General features: G+C 40.4%; 1 protein-coding gene across 1 annotated transcript in view; it reads left to right on the plus strand.

The window, feature by feature from the left end:
* Positions 1–305: 305 nt before the first annotated feature.
* npffr2a (neuropeptide FF receptor 2a) overlaps positions 306–18,937 on the plus strand; it is a 33,005-nt gene continuing 14,373 nt past the window's right edge. Inside the window, exons 1-3 of the mRNA XM_026188006.1 lie at positions 306–537; positions 7,892–8,226; positions 16,002–16,101. Coding sequence (XP_026043791.1) covers positions 7,899–8,226; positions 16,002–16,101 — 428 coding nt within the window. The 5' untranslated portion in view covers positions 306–537; positions 7,892–7,898. The remainder of the gene's footprint in view (positions 538–7,891; positions 8,227–16,001; positions 16,102–18,937) is intronic.

The following is an 18,937-nucleotide window of genomic DNA, read 5'->3' on the forward strand; positions in this document are numbered from 1 at the left end:
ACTTAATAAATTCTGGCATCTCAGGGCTTCCATAAATTTGTTGACCGTGGCTTTGAACATTTTTAGAAAACATCCACATGACTATATGGGGTGTTGTGTGACGGTTCCTGAGGCTATGTTTTACTGCGCAGACCATCTGTGTTCTGCCCCCCCACACTTCCACCATCACAGACAATGACATTTAAGAGTCAGCAGCTGGGCGAGATCGTGGCGATATCACTCAACCATTAGCCCGTTCATCCTCATCCTCTAATCCCACCCCTGCGCCCCCGACGTCACAGCATCAAACACGGCTGGATCTGCACAAATCCCACAATTGCGCTCTGAGCGGCCGGCAGAGCGCACCATGTGCCACGAGAAGCGCGCTTTCAGGCGACGCGCTTGAACGTGGATTGGTACGGAGCTGAGTGAGAGAGAGAGACTGGCTTCTTTCTGTTTTTTCTTCGGTTTCATATAAATATGTCTCATTCGGAGAAAAGTAGAAATTTGGACATTTTCTTTAAATGAACGCTGCCCGTTGAGGTGAAAGCAAACAAGGTAGGACAACATCATAAATAAGGCAATGGTGAACATTTCAGTGTTTGGCAGGGCGACGTGAATCTGTAGAATTAATTTTCAGTAACTTTTACTTATCTTCAAGCTGAATAGTTAAAACTGGACAGCGTTTAAAGCTCGTTGGGGCGTGTAGAGGCAGGGAACAAGTGCGCATCCATCCAAACCATTATCACCGCGTTTTTGTCCACTGCCTGACAGGACGCTCTTTGTCCAGGAGCGCTCAGTCATTCAGCTCCTGAAGTCTGCATCCAATTCCTCTCCTGTGAGATTTACTGGGAATCTGAAGAAGCGATATTATGTCCTGATTAACTTTAATGTTTCATTAAGTGATGTGCGCATAATGGTTGCACAGTGTGTTCATGGAGCTGTCTGCTCGCCTCGATGCATCAGGCAGAATGCTGCTGGATGGACGCGAACTTAACGAGCTCCTGTGTACGTGTTATCATTATCATTAGTGGGAAAGAGGATCATGCACAGTCATCACTGGGGACTTTTGGAGCTCCATTAGAATTACATTTGAATTGTTTGATTAGTTAATAAAAAAACGTAACTTCTTTTCACCTTTTTCATTAAAATATAAAATTTAACTGGGTTTGACTCTAATTAATTAACTTCTAAACACGTAATGAGCTCCTCTTGTCTCATGCAGACGAAGGTGGAGCATTAAAATCTGAATACAAACGTGCACAATGCAGCTCTATTAATGCCATTACAATGGCTGCTTTTAATACATGCTTAAAGAATGATGAGAAATGCAAAATCTGGGGTTGGTGAAAGATGATGAAGGACTGGATCTGACATTTAAGTTTATTTTAAGCTGCATGTTTGACAAACATTAGAGAAGGCAAAAGGATCTTATTCGTTTTTGAGCTACATTTCCAGTTACACCCTGGATAAATGCACTGTGATCGCAAGTTCACCAAAAAATGATCAGTGGCATATTAGGGACATGAACACAGTCTGGAATTCCCTTGCGGCTCCCAGCTCATATGCAGTATCATGTGAAGAGCATGTTTAATGACAGCAGAACCTCCACTGTTTATTGTAATAACTTTATTGTTTAGTGAACATGAGTGAGAGGAGGAAGCTGCTCTGAACGTGGTCTTCTGCCTGCTAAAGGAGAAGCAGTTATGGTTGGATAGTGAGATTAGTGTTTAATTAAGAGGTCACGATCAGTCGATTGAATTTTAGAGGGTTTTTTAACATTAAGATGTAAATTTGTTTTTTCACAAAATGTAAATGTTTTAACATGATAACATGTATTGTTGGGCTGCTGTGGACCACTTAACACAGTACCTCCCCAGTGCAGTAATGTAATTAGTAAAAAACCTTATTTTATAAAGCCTTATTTTAACGCAGATCTTAGTCAGATGACTGAGACGAGGCTCGTTTTGCTGGTCAGCTCTTCCCCTTTCATACTTGTGCTGTTGAAATACAGAGAATTACCCAGATAGAAGGATTGATACACTTTTATGTTGAAGTTCAAAAGCTTTTAGCACAAACCAGAACACAAACTGAGAAGTTATCATGTGATTCCTGAGGTCCACCTAATGTGCTAATGTTGTAAACCCGCTCAACATTTGGCAATAAAACCCTTTCTGATTCTGATTCTAAAACCATGTTTAGATATTTCCAGCTTACAAATGATTTCCTTTGAAATCCAACAATGTTTCTGACTGAAATTTCATATAGTGGTGCTTTCTTTTACCTGCAGTATATCTGCTGTGGAAGTAATTCACTGAAGGAGGAAGACACTTCAGTTGCACTTTATTTTACAGTTCCCTAGTGAAGTGTCACACAGTGTACCAGCGGCATCAAACACAGAAAAACACTCATACACTAACAGATTCAGACACTCTGATTAGAAACCGATCTCCAAAATGGACTTGATTTTGTTGGAGGGTGGGCTGCTTGGAGTGGCTGATATATCTGTGTCCACAGCACATGACTGTCCTGCAGAATTCAGTCGTTTTCGCACTTTTCTCATCGTTATAGGTAATGTGGTGGTTGACAATGTGAACATAGTGTGAAAAGATGGCTTCATAGCTGCACAATGAAGCTTTAAAGTGTAGTGCGCATTAGTATGTCCCCACCAATTATACTGAAGGCTCAGCTGCTGTGGGTTAGCACATTAGGACAGTGACACTGAAGTCCTTGAGTGTTTCTGGGTCAAATTTTGCTTCTCATATGGAAATTAGCATCCAAGTCTACCATAGCTTGGAGCCTGTAACAAGCATTGTTGCCTCCTCCTCACAAACACTAGCCGGCTGAGTGGGGAAAAGCTCTTTTGCCCTTTTCGGCGACTTTCTTCCCAAAGGTTCCTTAGAGCAAGTGATGTCCTTGTAATATCAGTCCTGGGGTAACTGTGGTGCTTGGAGCCAGTATGTGAGAGATTTAGGAGATTTGTGCAGACCAGTGCACAAGTCCACAGTGTGTAACATGCACAAGGCAACCAAAGGTGCTACCTTTTCTAAGGGTTTACAGGTGATAGACCAGCCCTGATTACGCTGGAGCTTAGTGGTGCTGTTGATACCGTGGATCATAACATTCTTGCCTGAAACACTGGGTTAGCCCTAAGCAGCGAGTTCTTCTCGGTTCAGTTTCCATCTTAAGGATAGAACGTTCTCTGTTTGTCAGATTTTCTCATCCTCTGCTCTCGTCCGGGTTTGTATCTGTTTCCATTTGGTAATATTATTAGGAGGCACAGCATCTCCTTTCTTTTCTATGCTGATGACCTCCAGTTTTATCTTCTACTAGAACCTCAGGATTCCCTACAGCTTCTTATGAACTATTATGAAGATATTAAAGCCTGGATGATTAATAACTTAAAGTTATAACTGAGATCATCATCTTCAGTTCGGCCAAATCTAGAAGTGCTTTTGCAGGCTGTTTAAGTCATTTCACCTCATATTTAAAGCCTAATGCAAAAGACCTCGATGCAATTTTTTAAACCCATTTGTTCTCTTGTTAAAAATCATCTTTAAACGCAAATCTTTTTTTGGCTTTTCGTGATCTGGAAGTTCATCCATTCCTTTATTACTTTATGTCTGCTTTTTTGGAGATTCCTGTACCTTGGTGTCACCTGTGTCTTTAAACACGTTAACAGAGTTCAGCAGCTAGATTTTATTGCTGATTTCTTACATTTCCAATATCACATTTGGAGTAACAAGGTAACCATCTTTGCAGTCACTGCTCCACAGCTATGGAATCACTTAATGCTTGAGATAAAAGGAGAGTCTAGGCTCAAAACCACCTTTACTCTCTGGCCTTTCCAACCCACTAACCTCTCATTTGTTGTTATATCTGTAACCCTGCTGTCTTCTGGTTGATGTAGTAGTAGTTATGTACCTGCTGCTGAAGGCCACTTAATTCTGTATTCTGCATCTCCACTGTTTACTTTACATTGCACAGTGGAACCCCGACTTACGAAATTAATTTGTTCCTGAGGGTCTTTCGTAAGTTGAAAATTTTCGTAAGTCGAAGCACCCGTCGCGCCTTTTGAGTGAGGCGATGCTGAACGATAGGCTATAGGCTAATTGCTAACTAGAACAACAACACGTTGTTCAAGTGGAACAGCGAAGCGCAATTACGAAAGCCAAGGGGTTGTCACATGATTCGGAAGGCATTGTGGGCTCAGCCAATCAGAGCCAGCGGATTTCGTAACTCGGGCAGAAATATTGCCGTTCAGCGCCTTCGTAACTTGAATTTTTTTTTTAACGGGGTATTCGTAAGTCGGGGTTCCACTGTATTTGTATGTATTTTTAATGTAATTACATTTAATGCAACTGTATTCTTTGCACAGCAATTCAAAAGCTCAATTTTAATTGTGCTGTGTAAATCTGATTTTGTTATACCTGTGAGAGGAAGTAAGAGACGGCCCCTTTTTTAACTTTCTTGGCTGATTACATTTTGCTTTTTAAAAGTTACATCTGCTTATTACAATTTTTTGAGGTTTTTGATTTTCTGAGAACTATAATTCACAGCATACCTAAGAATTTTTATAACAATCTGCAGCAGCTATTAGAACCTGGAATCAAACCTCAGAAAAACCTCAGGTTACTGGACTTAGGTTAACTTTTGTTGATTGATCTAACTGAAAGTGTAGCCAGCTTGCATGAGTCTGTAACTATGTTGCAGTTTAGTTTGCACTGGGCTTTCTATGCGGAGCTGGGCTTTTTTGTGCATTTCAAACAATGGCAGCTAACACTGAGGTGATCCACCTGCTGTTGGACTGATTAAATGTTGAATAAGACTTAACATAAAAAAAGGGTTAGAATCGACAGAGTATATACATGCATTGGAACTGTGAGAAACAGAAATCAGGATGTGGCTACACTGGCAGATTAATGACTATTACATTAGAATTATAATTTATTTGGAGGCTATTAAATCCTACACTTTTTTGAAAATAATATCTTATATCAAATCACAGAAATGCAGAGACGGATGAAGAAGAGCTCGATACTTCTATCAAAAAGGTGTTACAGAAACCATCTGTCAACAACACCATGTGATACACTTAACTGAAGGGGAATTGTTGATCTTGGGTTCAATGATGAAATTGTAAAAACTGTGATGCATCATAAAGGAGACTCAGAAAATGTGATGGGAGGATGACGGTGATTGAAGGAATCAATTTAAGACATCAGCAAAGCACAGGAAGTCAGCTCCAAAGTAATATTGTGTTTTCTTCCATCTAGACTTTCATATTACTCCATGTAAGTAACATCCAATCATGACCAGACAGTTCAAATCAGACTTAATGATTCTCAGCAGCTACCCTTATCTGATCCAAATCTCTTCTATATAATTGCTTGAGTAGACGCTATCACAGCTGTTAATTTGCTGTCTGCTTGAAGGCACACGAGTGTGACACTCAGACAGCTGAGAGGAGGCTGACTTTTTCATTGGCCCATTTTGTTGTTCACATATAATCAATAGTTATTTTACTTTTCTTCACGTGTGTCAAATTCAGGTGGACCTACTCTTAGAAAACAGATTAAGTTCTGTACGAGCAGAGAGTAAAAAATGAAAGTGTTAAATTCATAGCTTTTCATTCTAACATCAAACATGATATGAAACACCAGTACAAGGGAGGGAGGCTGTCAAAAGGTTTAAGAGACTGAATAAGCCTGTCAGAGAGAGAAAAAAAATAAAAAAAAGCTGAAAGACTGCAGAAAGCGCCTCGAGGAGACTGTTGTTGTGATTAAATAAAACTGAATTAAATAGAGGCCAACTAGAGTGGATGACATCTAACCAAGGCAAGACCCTTTTTGAGGGGGTAAGCGTGTCACTGTCAACATTTACAAACCAAAGTTGGCTTAATGAATAGAAACACATTCAGGGTTTATTACAAAGCATAAACCACTGGTTTCACTGAAAAAGAGGAAGATTGCTTGAAACGCTCTAAAAGAGCCTTCACAGTTCTGAATGCAGAAGGATGTCAGAGTAGAAATGATTAGCCTGTACTTACAACACGTTCACCTTTGAAATGTTTTCGACAGCATACGAACATAAATTCACAATTGCGAGTTTGTTGACTTGGTGGGTAATTTTTTCTTTGGCATTTTCTTTTTCCCTCAACAACCATCTCATCTCGTTTTATAAAACACAATTAGACAGCGACAGCAGGATCCCACAACAAGAGCTGCTCCAGTGTGGCAATGCTCGGGTTGAAAAAGTGAAGGGGGAAGAAGTGCTCTTTTCAAGTAGCAACACAGATGGAAAATAGGACAGTGAAGTAGCGCGCTGCTGCTGGCACGGGGCCGGTTTGACATGTAATCCATCAGCTTTTCCAATAACGAGTTTGAGTTGCAAGTTTCAAAGTCTTATTGGACACTTTAATATTTTCATTTTGTACTTCATAATGTACGGATGTACTGAATGCTGACTATACTAAACTACGTTTGAATAATGGCCAATAAACGCCCAGTAGGTAAAAGTTGGACAAGAGTTGGCAGTTTGTCTTGTAATGGGAAGGTTGCCGGTTCGAGCCCCGGCTCCGACAGTTTCGGTCGTTGTGTCCTTGGGCAAGACACTTCACCTGTTGCCTACTGGTGGTGGTCAGAGGGCCCGGTGGCGCCAGTGTCCGGCAGCCTCGCCTCTGTCAGTGCGCCCCAGGATGGCTGTGGCTACAATGTAGCTGCCATCACCAGTGTGTGGATGTGTGGATGACTGGATGTAGTGTAAAGTGCTTTGGGGTCCTTAGGGACTGAGTAAAGCGTTATACAAATGCATTTATATTTTAAAATCAGACTTACTCCAGCCTGGAAAACCTCAGGGGATAAAGTACAAGCAGTTACAACAACGCTGCTCAAAATGGAGCTTTTAAAAAATAATTTATCATCACCTCCATTAAAATAACAGACAAATAAAACACAGCGGGTGATCAGATAACCATCAGATACATCAGCCGACTCGAGCTTTTTTGATAAGAAATGATCAAAATCAAAATGTATCTGCCCACACTCAACATCTGGTATCATGCAAAAATCGCAGCATTGTTGTAACACAATAAAAACCCAACACGCTGCACTGATGTGAGAGTGAAAGGAACAAGGTTTCATCACAGATTTCTCTGAACTTTATCATTCAGCTACAAAGGCAGAAAACTTCTCTTTGAAGAGGTGAGGGTATTTCTTTTACTTTTAGAGGAGCATTATCTTTCTTCATTTTGATTTCTTCCCGTTCTTGTGTAACATTACACATTATAATCTGACAGGATGATATGTTTTTAAGGTATTTTTGTACTCCTTAATGGGTGCTTTTTTAAAAGATTGGGATTAAAACTTTTTGATTAAGCTTATAGTTAAGGCTGGATCAGGTGACCTGAATCCTCCCTTAGTGATGCTGCAGTAGGTCTAGTCTGCTGGGGGATTCTTCTTCACTCACATCTTTTTTGTTTGTTTGTTTTTTTAAATACTATTAATCTCTGGCTCACTTCCACAGTGCGTCTTTTTCCTTTCTTCCTCCCTAACCCCCAAGCAGATGGCTGTCCCTCTCTGAGCCTGGTTCTTCTTGTTTTTCCTTCCCACTGTCACCAAGTGCTTCCTCATAGGGTCATCTAATTGTTGGGGTTTTCTTTCCAGTATTGTAGGCTCTTACAGTATGATGCACATTCAGGTGACTGTGATTTGGTGCCATGTGAATAAAACTGAAATGATTTACAACACTAGAGAGGGATTCAGCCGTGGTCAACAAACATGTTTTCACCAAAAATCCTTTGACAAACCTTCGATTGCAGGATTTTACTTAATACAAAACTAATCTTAAAATAAATAAATAAATACTCCAGTACCTTCTCATTGCACTTTTCTAACGACTTTTCATATTACAGGGTTAAAATGAACGAAGGATTTGAAAACAACTTGACTCAACTGAATGACAACTGGACGTTGTACAACTCCTCCCTGGAGTCTGTCATACCCAGGAGCAACATCACTTATGTTGGATTTTACCTGCATCAGCCATCCACGGCAGCCATCTTCATCGTGTCCTACCTGCTGATTTTCCTCGTGTGCATGGTGGGAAATGGAGTGGTGTGCTTCATCGTGCTGAGGAGCAAAAATATGCGGACTGTTACCAATTTGTTCATCCTAAACCTTGCCGTGAGTGACCTGCTGGTGGGGATTTTCTGCATGCCAACAACGCTTCTTGACAACATAATTACAGGTGAGCAGACAGTAATAGAGGTGTGTTGCTCTTTTGTGCTATCAGTGGCAACACTACCCAAAAACTACCTGGTGAAATTGCATCAAATTTGAGAGGTTGAGCATGGAGTAGGGAAGAAACTATTACCTTTTAGCACAGAGGAATTTCTGCATGTGGATTCTTATAAATTAGATGATTTATTGCTTCTTGCTTCCTGATAACCCAGATAGAGGACAAACTTCTATTGTGATTAACATCCCGAAAGGCGTATTTAAGCTTCAGTGTGTAGACCGAACAGCAATAATGGACAACAAAATAAAAGGTTGCCAACATGAAAGTTAAAATCTAATTTCCTTGATGAAAGTTTTGCAGATTATCTGCAGAACTCAGCAAATACTAATGAACAGAATCATAACCAGCTACTTACCAGGTTCTGAAGCAGAAAATAACCACTTTTTGGTAGCGATAGAACATCTTAGAAAGATTTGGTATACCCACTGCACACATAAACCTAAATTACAAATGAATGTTAAGGCAGCCGGAGTATGGTAAAATCCAGCCTGACCAGCAACAGCTGAGTCACTGCAGTGGAACCAGATCTGATTCCTGGTATCCTGAAACGGCCACCGAGCAGAAGGGTTAAGGTTTTTCTGTCGTCTTCACTTTTGCCCTGTTTTACCAAGACTTGCTTCACATTTCAGTGATCGCAAAGAAAATGCTGTATGAAAAAAAGTGTTCTCACCATCTTTTCCAGAGTTCAACCAGCCATTTAGCTTTCTACTGTGAAATCACAGCGTCAGAGCTGCTGGCTTTGAGTTGTATTAATGTGGACTACCCAAGTTTTCTGTAGAGCCATCCCTTGCTAAATGAACCTTGTGAGCACTGAGACATGACCCACCGCTTTCTTATCGCCTGTGGTGGTGAGAAACAGAAGAGGCTCGGCAGAGTTGAAATTGTGAGCTGAGATGGAGAAACCGGGGCTTTTTCCACATTGTGCTCCAATTCCGTTTGACAGTTGGTTGCTGATGACTAAATCACACATGAGCAATTTTTAAGGCAAGTGATAGTAGCTGGGGGTTCAGATACTGTCTACAGTTACACATTGAAATTAAATGACTAAAATTTTCCTGACAATGATTTTATGATAATTTACTCTTGGAAAGTGTTTTCAAATTCCTTTGATTCTGATATGAAATGACAGTTTCAAACTAAAGCCCACGAGCTTCTGTATTTTGCTAACAATAAGAATGTCAACTGAGTGACAACGAAATTGCTTTACTCATTTAGAGCAACAATTTTGGATGTATAACGAGAGCGGAATCTGCAATTAGTGATTACAGTTACAGACCAATTATCCACATCTTTCCTCTTTGTAAGAGCAGATATTTGGTATGAAAAAACCCCATTATAGTCTGAATCAAGAGCCAAACCAGACATGTGAACGTACAGCTGGCTGGAATTCTTTGTGTGATTAAATTCCTGCTGCGATGACATAACAATGAATTTAATCCAGAAATGTAAGGGACGGCTTGCACCCAGCAGCAGGAAGCATATTCCAGATTAGCTTTCCAGTAGATTATCGCATTAAAAATTATGCAGAGTTTTAGAAAAATCTCTTTCAGTGCGAACCTCTAACCTCAACAGTTCAAGAATACACCAGTGGGTAAGCATTTGCTGCACTATGAACTGGAACAGCTAAAAATAACAAAAGCATTTAATAAAATAAAGCGTGTATGCAATCCCAGTGTCATCCATTAATAAAAGAAACCTAGAGGAGAGACATGTCAACGGAGTAGGAATTGAGCTCTGGAATCAACACCTGCCGAGCACAAAATAATAGAAATAACAGGATAATAGTAATAATAGAAAAAACATCAGTAAAAATTATTTTGTGATGTAGCTTATTGGAGAGAATGATGATTACATTTGGCTAATAATAGCAAGATTTTTGCACTTGTGCAACTTGGATATATCCATATCTGCAGGGGAACAAACGTCTTGCACAGAAGAAGCCTAATGTGTAAACACTGAACCCAGGAGATACAAGTATACCGACCCCTGCTCGCCACCTCTCACTGAGGACGACTTTACAGACCGTCTTTAGCACATAGGCTTCAAAACCCGAGCTGTGCGTTGAAGAAAGCATGACTATATACAACTGGCATCTCTCAGCCTGGTGCAATAGCTCCAGCTGCTGCTGTTCGAAGTGCCAAGAACCAGTTTGGATCTGACTGCCCAGACCTCCCCCCCGACTGCTTCCCCATTCATATTGCATCAGACACCAGTGGACCCCCCAGCCAGTAGGAAGGGTGATTGGCAGGGCTGGCCTATGGGGCTGTCTCTGGTTGAGGTCAAGTATTGACCAAACTCAGGTCATCTGCAGAGCACGTCTCCATACAGAAATCTAAAATATTTGATTAGGCTTCATCAGATATGGATTTTAAAAGGATTACACTTTGGTGGGAGGTGCATGCTTATAGGTCATAATTAAGCGGGGATCCTGATTGCTTTCCAGAATGCATTAGCCTTTGCAAAGGATGTACCACCCGAGAGCTTTACATTACCTGACTCTCTTATCAGCAAGATTATAGAAAAAATGAAATGTGGATATACCATCTTATTATGTGACGCCACCTGCAGCCATAACTGTTTTTGATCGCTCCAGAAGGTGATTATGTGAAGATTCTGTCAACATTAAGGTGTCATGGCCACACAATTTCATGCAATCATGAAATGATAAAGCGGGATAGGAGACATCAAAATGAAGGCCTGGTTCAATAAAGGGAGGAACAAGTGGCTGATGACCCCGACCACTAGATGCCTGTTGCAACACTTTTATTTTTTGGGTCTGTTCTGAGAATTCATGAGTCAGCTTGTCACATTTCATGTTACACAAGATAGGATAACACAAGATGTTTTAGAAGAATATACTCCAGTAAATTCTCTGCAGTTTCTTTAGTGTGTTATGTTGCATGACCTAGTGGAGAGGCCGTGTTAACAGGGCAAGAAAGATTACCGTCGGCGTCTCCAGCAGATTTTTCATGCCACTGAAGATCCAAACATTTGAGCAAGAAGGGAGCCCAAAGTGATGATCAGGCGAAAAAAGATGGCCCTCTATGTTTGCTGATCGACTGTTGAGATTTGAGTAAAATATCAGTGGACATAATGGTAAATGTGATGCAGCAGACAAAAAAAAAGGTTCAAGGTGAGTCAAGCTGCAGTTTGTATGAGGACAAAATGAAAGATTCATTCAGACGCCAGCAGGCCAAAGAGCTTTTGGCACAGAGATGAAAATTGAGCTCACTCAGCTGGAACGTAAAGGGCTGTGTCAATCATAAAGTGGGCAGAGCTCATCACCAGTCTGCCTGCACTCCATCTTTCAGTTCTTTCAGTGTTAGGAGTAGGATACAGAGAAATTCAGTGGCATTTGGCCAATAAATCACTCCGACATCTCAATTCAGCTCTGCTTTCCATTATTGCATCAGAACAGATTAGATGCCATTGTAATCTGTCTGTCTGCAGTTTGCATGTTACTCAGGCTGCATGTATGAAAACATGACCTTATGCATAATTTTTTCTCCTTGTAGCGTAATAGTCATGTGTTTACAGTGATCGTGCACCGAGCTTCGAGTGCAGCCAAGCATGGGCGACCTACAGCTGAGTGATAATGCACGATGCATTCAGGCACAGACAGAGTATGGGAGCCGCTGCTGCTGATACTGCGCTCGTGTGCTGCTCACACCTGTAAAGGCTCAGGGATGTGATGCATATCCTTTTTTGTATGTTAGTTTCGGTTGTCAATGAAAACTCTGGGTGTTTGATTTATATTTAAAATTTCACAGATACCAAAAAGATATATTTCTGTGAAAAAATGTGTTGATGAGAGATTGTGGACAAAAGGAGAAAAGCACAACTTAATTTTGTAGGCAATAATTAAAAGTTAGGACAGGGGCGACAAAAACATGAAAAGTGATAATAATACATTTAAAAAAACACACAGTGGAACATCTGATAACTAAGATGTTAATTAGTAGCATTATTTGGAATAAACAGACATTTCCTGAGAGGTTGCAAATTTAATAGAGACTAGAAGAGGATCACCACTCTGAAGGACTGCGTGTGCAAACGTCTGGCACCAATTATGAAAATTTGACATAGAATGGGGATATTATTTGGCTACATAAACAAGTCATCATTCACCACCATCTTCTCTTCTTCCTACGCACTAAAACCACCAAAGTCCTCTTCCAGGTCGGATACAAACGGCTCAGGATGGCTTCGCATCCAACTCTTCTTTCTCCCTTCGTTGTCACTTTCAAAACCAAAGAAATCCTCATTGTCAGTGTCAGAGTCGAACACCCTCAGAAGGCGTGGCGGTGTCCTCCTCTCCATCATGCAGCAGTCCAGCCCTTCAAAATCGTGGTGATCGTGGATGTTTCACATTTTCCACGCTGTCAGAATCCACCGGTGGAGTTGGGGCATAAACTTGCTTTTTGGGCATAACTGCAAGTTTATCGCCGCTCATCATCCACGACTCCCCGTGAACGCGTAGCGCTACTTTGAAGTTTTGTTTTTCGCGCTACTTCGTACGCACTACGTTGCCTGGCGGAGGACATGTGACTAACATACCAAATGTGAGGTTTGGCCTCTCAGGAGCACTCTCTCTGCGATCAGGAAAACAAGTAAAAACTCTAAAATGCAAACAAACAGATGCATAATGCACATTTTCGAAATGCTGATATCTCCTGGGTGCTCAGCACTCAAATCTATGTGAGCTATGAAACTACAGCTAAGCCCTCAGTGGCTGAAAACACCTAGAAATGTTGTTAAAAGGAGAGGTGATGCAACCAGAGGTAACTTGCCCCTCATCTCACCTTTCTGAGACATGTTGCTGGCATGAATTTAAAAATGAACATACTAAAATGTGTTTCTGCATTTTTAATTCACATTTTTTCAGCTTTTTTGGAAACGAGACTGGACTCAATGTTAATGGAGGTCAGGGGTCAGGGCTTTAACACAATGAAGTGAAGCAATAAATAAAATGTACAGCTCTCCATTTGACAATGAGACTGTGAAGCTTCCCAACACCAACGAAAAGCAGTGCGATGACGGTTACAGTCATCTTCTTTCAGCTATAGTGATAAGAGGCTCTTGTTTAGCCCATGAGTGCTCTGAAAAGACTGGACTACTCGCAATCTGCCGCAGTTTCTAAGAAAGCTTTCATCTACAGCCCATGTGATGATGCTCTAGTTCACCGTGATTGATGGTATTGAATCTGCATCAGTGCTTACTGGCAATTCAAATTATATGAAAGAGGCATCGCAAGAAGATTAAAGACGCCCAAAATCTGCCTGCTCGTATGCTCAGCACTGTGAGCAGATTTGGCAGATGCTGTGTAATTTTGGTTAATAACATATTGTGTGTAACAGAAGTGCACTATCGCACTGTATAATATAATTTTGTGAATAGAAATTATTGTAAAAAACAGTAACTGCAGACCTCCAGCAAGAAGGAATTGGTGTTTGAGGATATTTTTTATTATGGAAACCGTAATTAATAATGACACTAGACCGTGTCTGCTGGTTCTAAATCCAGTATGCGGATGGATGGCAGCTCAGGATATCAGCATATTGTCTGCCTACACAGAAGAAATTTGATGAAAGTGGGTCTGTCTCTGCCTTATTTAGAGTTTTCTGTTCTGAAAGGGATTAAGAAGCTGAGCATATTATGTAGACAGCTTGTTAATCTGTTTATTCCTTAAAAAATGAAAGAAAGGAAGACAAGGAGGTAAACATATACACAGTGAAATAAAAATACGCTTTCAGTCCAGTTATTTCTGCCATTATATTTATCTGACATCATCCATGTAAGAGAGCAAACTTCCAGATCGTTGTGCTCCCAGCTGTGCGAGGCTTAATCCTCAAATAATTTACATAGTTCAAAAACAAGACTATCCCCTCCTCTTTCAAATCCCTTATTCTGTTTCCTAGATATACATTTTTATATCTTAAACCAGTAATTAATTCATTATGGCAGTCCTGGCGTTCCATAGTAACAGAGATATGCCTTATGTTATTATTAGAAACTGAAAAGAAAAATTATTTCATTAATTTTTTTGTATTTCATTTTGATCAATTAATTTTAATTTCAGCAGGTGGTATCACACTCGAACAGATTGAACACGGACTGAACAGTGGGAAATACATGATTTAAACCTCCCTATACCACAAAATATTTTTTTTCATTGTAAATAGCTGTGTTATACTTGGTGAGACTCTAGAACTTAAAGAAATATACATATTTTTTTAATTATTAGTAATTGTTTGTATGTACTGTTAACATATACTGTTTTATCAAACAGCCTGAGCTTATTAATATTAAAAACATTTCACCGTAATTTTGACAATAATTCTAACAATGTTTTGACATTTTGTTAAAATTAAAAGTACGGTATGTTTTAGGTAATATACAGTTGTAAATCGTAAATTCAAATGAAAAAAGCAGGAAAGATTGTCATTCATACAGAGTTATTATGTAAATTGTAGGGTGATTCATTGTAAATAATGTTACAGATTTTTCCTGTTGTTTTCAAAGACAATGTGCCATATTACAGTACATTAATTTATTTTCAACATATTAGCAGTGTAAAAATAAAAGCAAATCACCATTTTTCAATTTACAGAAATGTAATGTCCATATTACAATAAATTACTCTTTTTGATTTAATGGTAATTTACCATTTTACAGTTATTAACTGTCATTTTTATGTACATTTCTTACAGTGAGGTTCATTTTCAAACTCAAAGAGCCCTCATCAGATCCCCCAAAACGTAGTAATACTGCTGGTGGGTGGAGATAGAAACACTATTATAAAGTTCCCTGAAAATCTCGTCCTATAAATGTTTTTCTCGTCACTGTTCAATGCCAATATTTTAAACCTCAGATTTCAACTTCACTAATAAGAACAACACGCTCTGCCAGGAATCCCGTGAGGTTTGTTAGTCTCATTCAACCTTCATCTGGTATAACAATTAATTGCAAGTGCAGATAAATGGCTCATATCAACATCCTTCTAGCCTGCTGGCCTCTCGGGCGCTTGTTTGTGCAGTGAAGCTCCTATATGAATGAACTGGAGAGGGATTCACACGTTTTACTGAATGCTTAAAAGCATTTTCTGCAGATTTTACTAAACTATTCTTGCACAAAGGGCTGATTGAGGATTCCTTGAGTACCGTGTTTCTTCTTCCTGTTCACTCTGTACTGATGATTGTCTGCAGGCATATTAAACATCAACACTGTAGGTGTTACTGTTACCAGCATCACTGATTACGTATTGTTCCCAATCAAAACACTTGCTTATGGCATTAAGACAAATCCCCTCAGCTTCAGCGTACACTGGTGAGTTTGTGGGTGTAATCTTTGTTTTCTCGTTTCTTATTCTTCTCCAGAATTTACATAGGTACTGGAAAACTATCATATAGAGCAGTCGTGCCTCTCAGGCCTTTGCATACATGTGGGTCGCATAATTACGTTAGTCCTTCCAGACTAACCGGCAGTGTTTAACACTATGGTCTGGATTATTAAAAGGTTGTTTTGAAAAGTGTTTCCTAAATGGCCTTCTGGCTTTTTCAGAACTCACTGGTTAAATATTTCTTAGAGGAACTGATGGTTTCTTCTGTGTCCCAGAAGTATGCCATTACATGAGAGTCACAGCCTGGGGCTACAGTCATCATGCCAACTGTCACAGTTTGTTGTCTCAGTAGTAAATCAGCTGAGTGCATCTCTCTTGTCAACAGGATGGCCTTTCGGAAGCTTGGTCTGCAAAATGAGCGGCATGGTTCAAGGCATCTCTGTGTCAGCTTCTGTCTTCACGCTCGTCGCTATTGCTGTTGACAGGTAACGTAGATGTATTTTATCTTTTAAGCTGCTTTTGAAAAATATAAAGGTCGCAGCGTCTTTTATGCAATTTGTTCAATATGTGCTTTCCATGAATTTGTGTAATTAAGTACTTTGAAGTCCTGTCATGATCCTGGGTTTTTTGTGAGCTTGTGATTCCTTTTAGTTGTAAGAGTCTCTCGTTTGGAATCTGTTTGTACTATTTTTATATTCTCGTCCTCCTTTGTCATCCCTCTGTCTCCTCAGTCATGTCCCCCCATCTGTTTGGATTTCTTTTTCTATGTCAGTTCGGTGTTTCTTGTTTCGTGTCAAGTTTGTATATATCAGTCAGTCACCTGTTCACTTAGTTCCTGTTTAATTTGCCAGTCCCTTGTCTCATGTGCTTTGCGTGTAGCTTTGTTTCACTCTGTCATGCTTCCCCTGATTTAGCTCAGCTGTGTTTCCCCGGTGCGTCACATCTCCCAGATTACCTCTTGTGTATTTGAGCCTTCAGTTCTCCTGCAGTTCCACCCCCAGCTTTATTTAAAACAGTCTTTTAGAGTGAATGATATCATTAAGCTTATGACAAAGCTCAGATGGGTAATAATAATAATAATAATAATAATAATAATAATAATAATAATAATAATAATGGGGTGCCGAGAGAAGAACTGTGGTACTGCATGAGGAAGTCAGAGGTATGTGAGGGGGCATAGGAAAGACAGTGGTACAGTGTGAGGAGTGACAGATGAGTTTAAGTTGAGTGTGGGATCGTTTGTAGTAGGGATGGACAGGTTGACAAGTGAGGCTATGCAGGAGTTTCTGTGGACTATGATGTTTGCAGACAACTTTGAGATCTGCAGTGAGAGTTGGAAGCAGATGGAGGAGAATCTGTAGCGGGGAGGTATGCTCTGGAGAGAAGGGGAAGGAAGGTCTGCAGAAGCAAAACAGAATACATGTGTGTGAATGACAGGGACGCAGAAGCAAAGGTGAACATGTAAGGAGTAGAGATATTGAAGGTGGATGAAATGAAATACCTGGGGTCAAGCATCCAAAGCGATGGGCAGTAAACAAGAGAGGTGAAGAAGAGTGCACAGGCAGGGTGGAGCAGGTGGAGATGAGTGTCCTTCTATCACAAGAGTGAAAGGGAAGGTTTATAAAATGGTAGGAAGACCTGCTGTGGTGATGGCACTGATAAAAAGACAAGAGGTCGAGCTGAAGATAGTAAAACTTAATTTGGACAGACCAGGAAGGACAGGATTAGAGGGACAGAGGGCTAGCTCAGGTTAAAAAGTATGGAGACAAAGGTAGAGAGGCACGGGTAAGATGGTTTAGGGATGCTGGAGATACTGGACAAAAGATTTTGAATATGAAGCTGCCAGGCAGGAGGAAAAGAGTGAGACTCTAAAAGCAGCAGCCCAAACAAGAAGACGTTGATGACAGTAGGCAAGTAAATGGTAGTGCTCTGATGCAAAGAAACAGGAAACTGCAGCTTCAGAGTTCTGAGATAATTTTATGGGGATTATCAAAATTCCCATAAAATCCCCTTGTTTCTATACTTTCTGCGGCCCATCTGGCCTGAGTTGGGCACCCTGCTGGCCCCAAACACCACAGATAGCTGACATACATCTATTTGTGTCCTCTAATCGAGGATTACACGCATGTCAGTGACGGAAACAGTGGATCCTGTCTCCTCTTTTGTTATCTCGTGTGTGCAGAAATGCACCTAAGCCATCACAGTTAGTTACGTCCTCTTGGTGAGTGTTACAGGAGATTTGTACCATTACAGTAACAGAGTGCATGGGCTGAACAACTACTGAGCAAACAGAGAACCTTTGTCTTCATCCGGTCGTCCTTCTCTCACCAGTCAGGGCAGATGGCCCCGCCCCTCCCTGAGCCTGGTTCTGCCGGAGGTTTCTTCCTGTTAAAAGGGAGTTTTTCCTTCCCACTGTCGCCGAAGTGCTTGCTCATAGGGGTCATATGATTGTTGGGTTTTTCTCTGTATCTATTATTGTACGATCTATCTTACAATATATATAAAGCGCCTTGAGGCGACTGTTGTTGGGATTTGGCGCTGTATAAATAAAACTGAATTAAAAATTGAATCGAACCAGAGAATCGCCTTAATCTAACTTCTCTCAGCCTTTGGGTATTTAATAGCTGAGCTATTATACCAATAATTTTTTTTTCATTCTCAGACTGTTGCTGTTTTTGCCTCAGCAGGAAATGGAAATGCTACGGCAGTGTTTCCCAACCTTTTGGAGCCGCGGCACATATTTCACATTAGAAAAATCACACGGCACACCACCAAACAAAAGTGTCACAAGAAGCATATTGATAATTTTTCACCAGGCACAGTGGAATTGGCTCGGTTTGTCCCCAGTATACCTTTTTTGCTTTCTTCTGACCACTACTCCTGCCTTCATCTGGGTGAGAATTTTCTCCGGGACCAGGTCGGATTGACCACTTTTCCTTTTCAAATATGTATCTATTGCTATTACACGCTGGTTATCTCACTCACAGCATGACATTATGTAATTTCTTCTTTGTCTTCTGTTTTACTGGCGGTTGGCAACCCATTTACAGTTTTTTACAGACGCTAGGACACATGTCTCAATACTTAGGTCACTTTTGCAAAACTCCTCACACAGTGAGCACAACAGAAGTCTATGTGGGCTAAACTGAGGACCAGTTATCATTGTTTTGGCACAAAATGCATTCAATGACTACATCTCTCAAATTTCATGAATTATCTTCTCACTCAGACACAACAACTGCCAAAAATCTTTGTACGTACAGGACATTTTGCATGTGCTTACATACTGTTTTCAAAACTGTTAAACTTATGGCCAAAACA

This window comes from Astatotilapia calliptera, chromosome 12 (genome assembly GCF_900246225.1).
Source record: "Astatotilapia calliptera chromosome 12, fAstCal1.2, whole genome shotgun sequence".
Lineage (NCBI taxonomy): Eukaryota > Metazoa > Chordata > Actinopteri > Cichliformes > Cichlidae > Astatotilapia > Astatotilapia calliptera.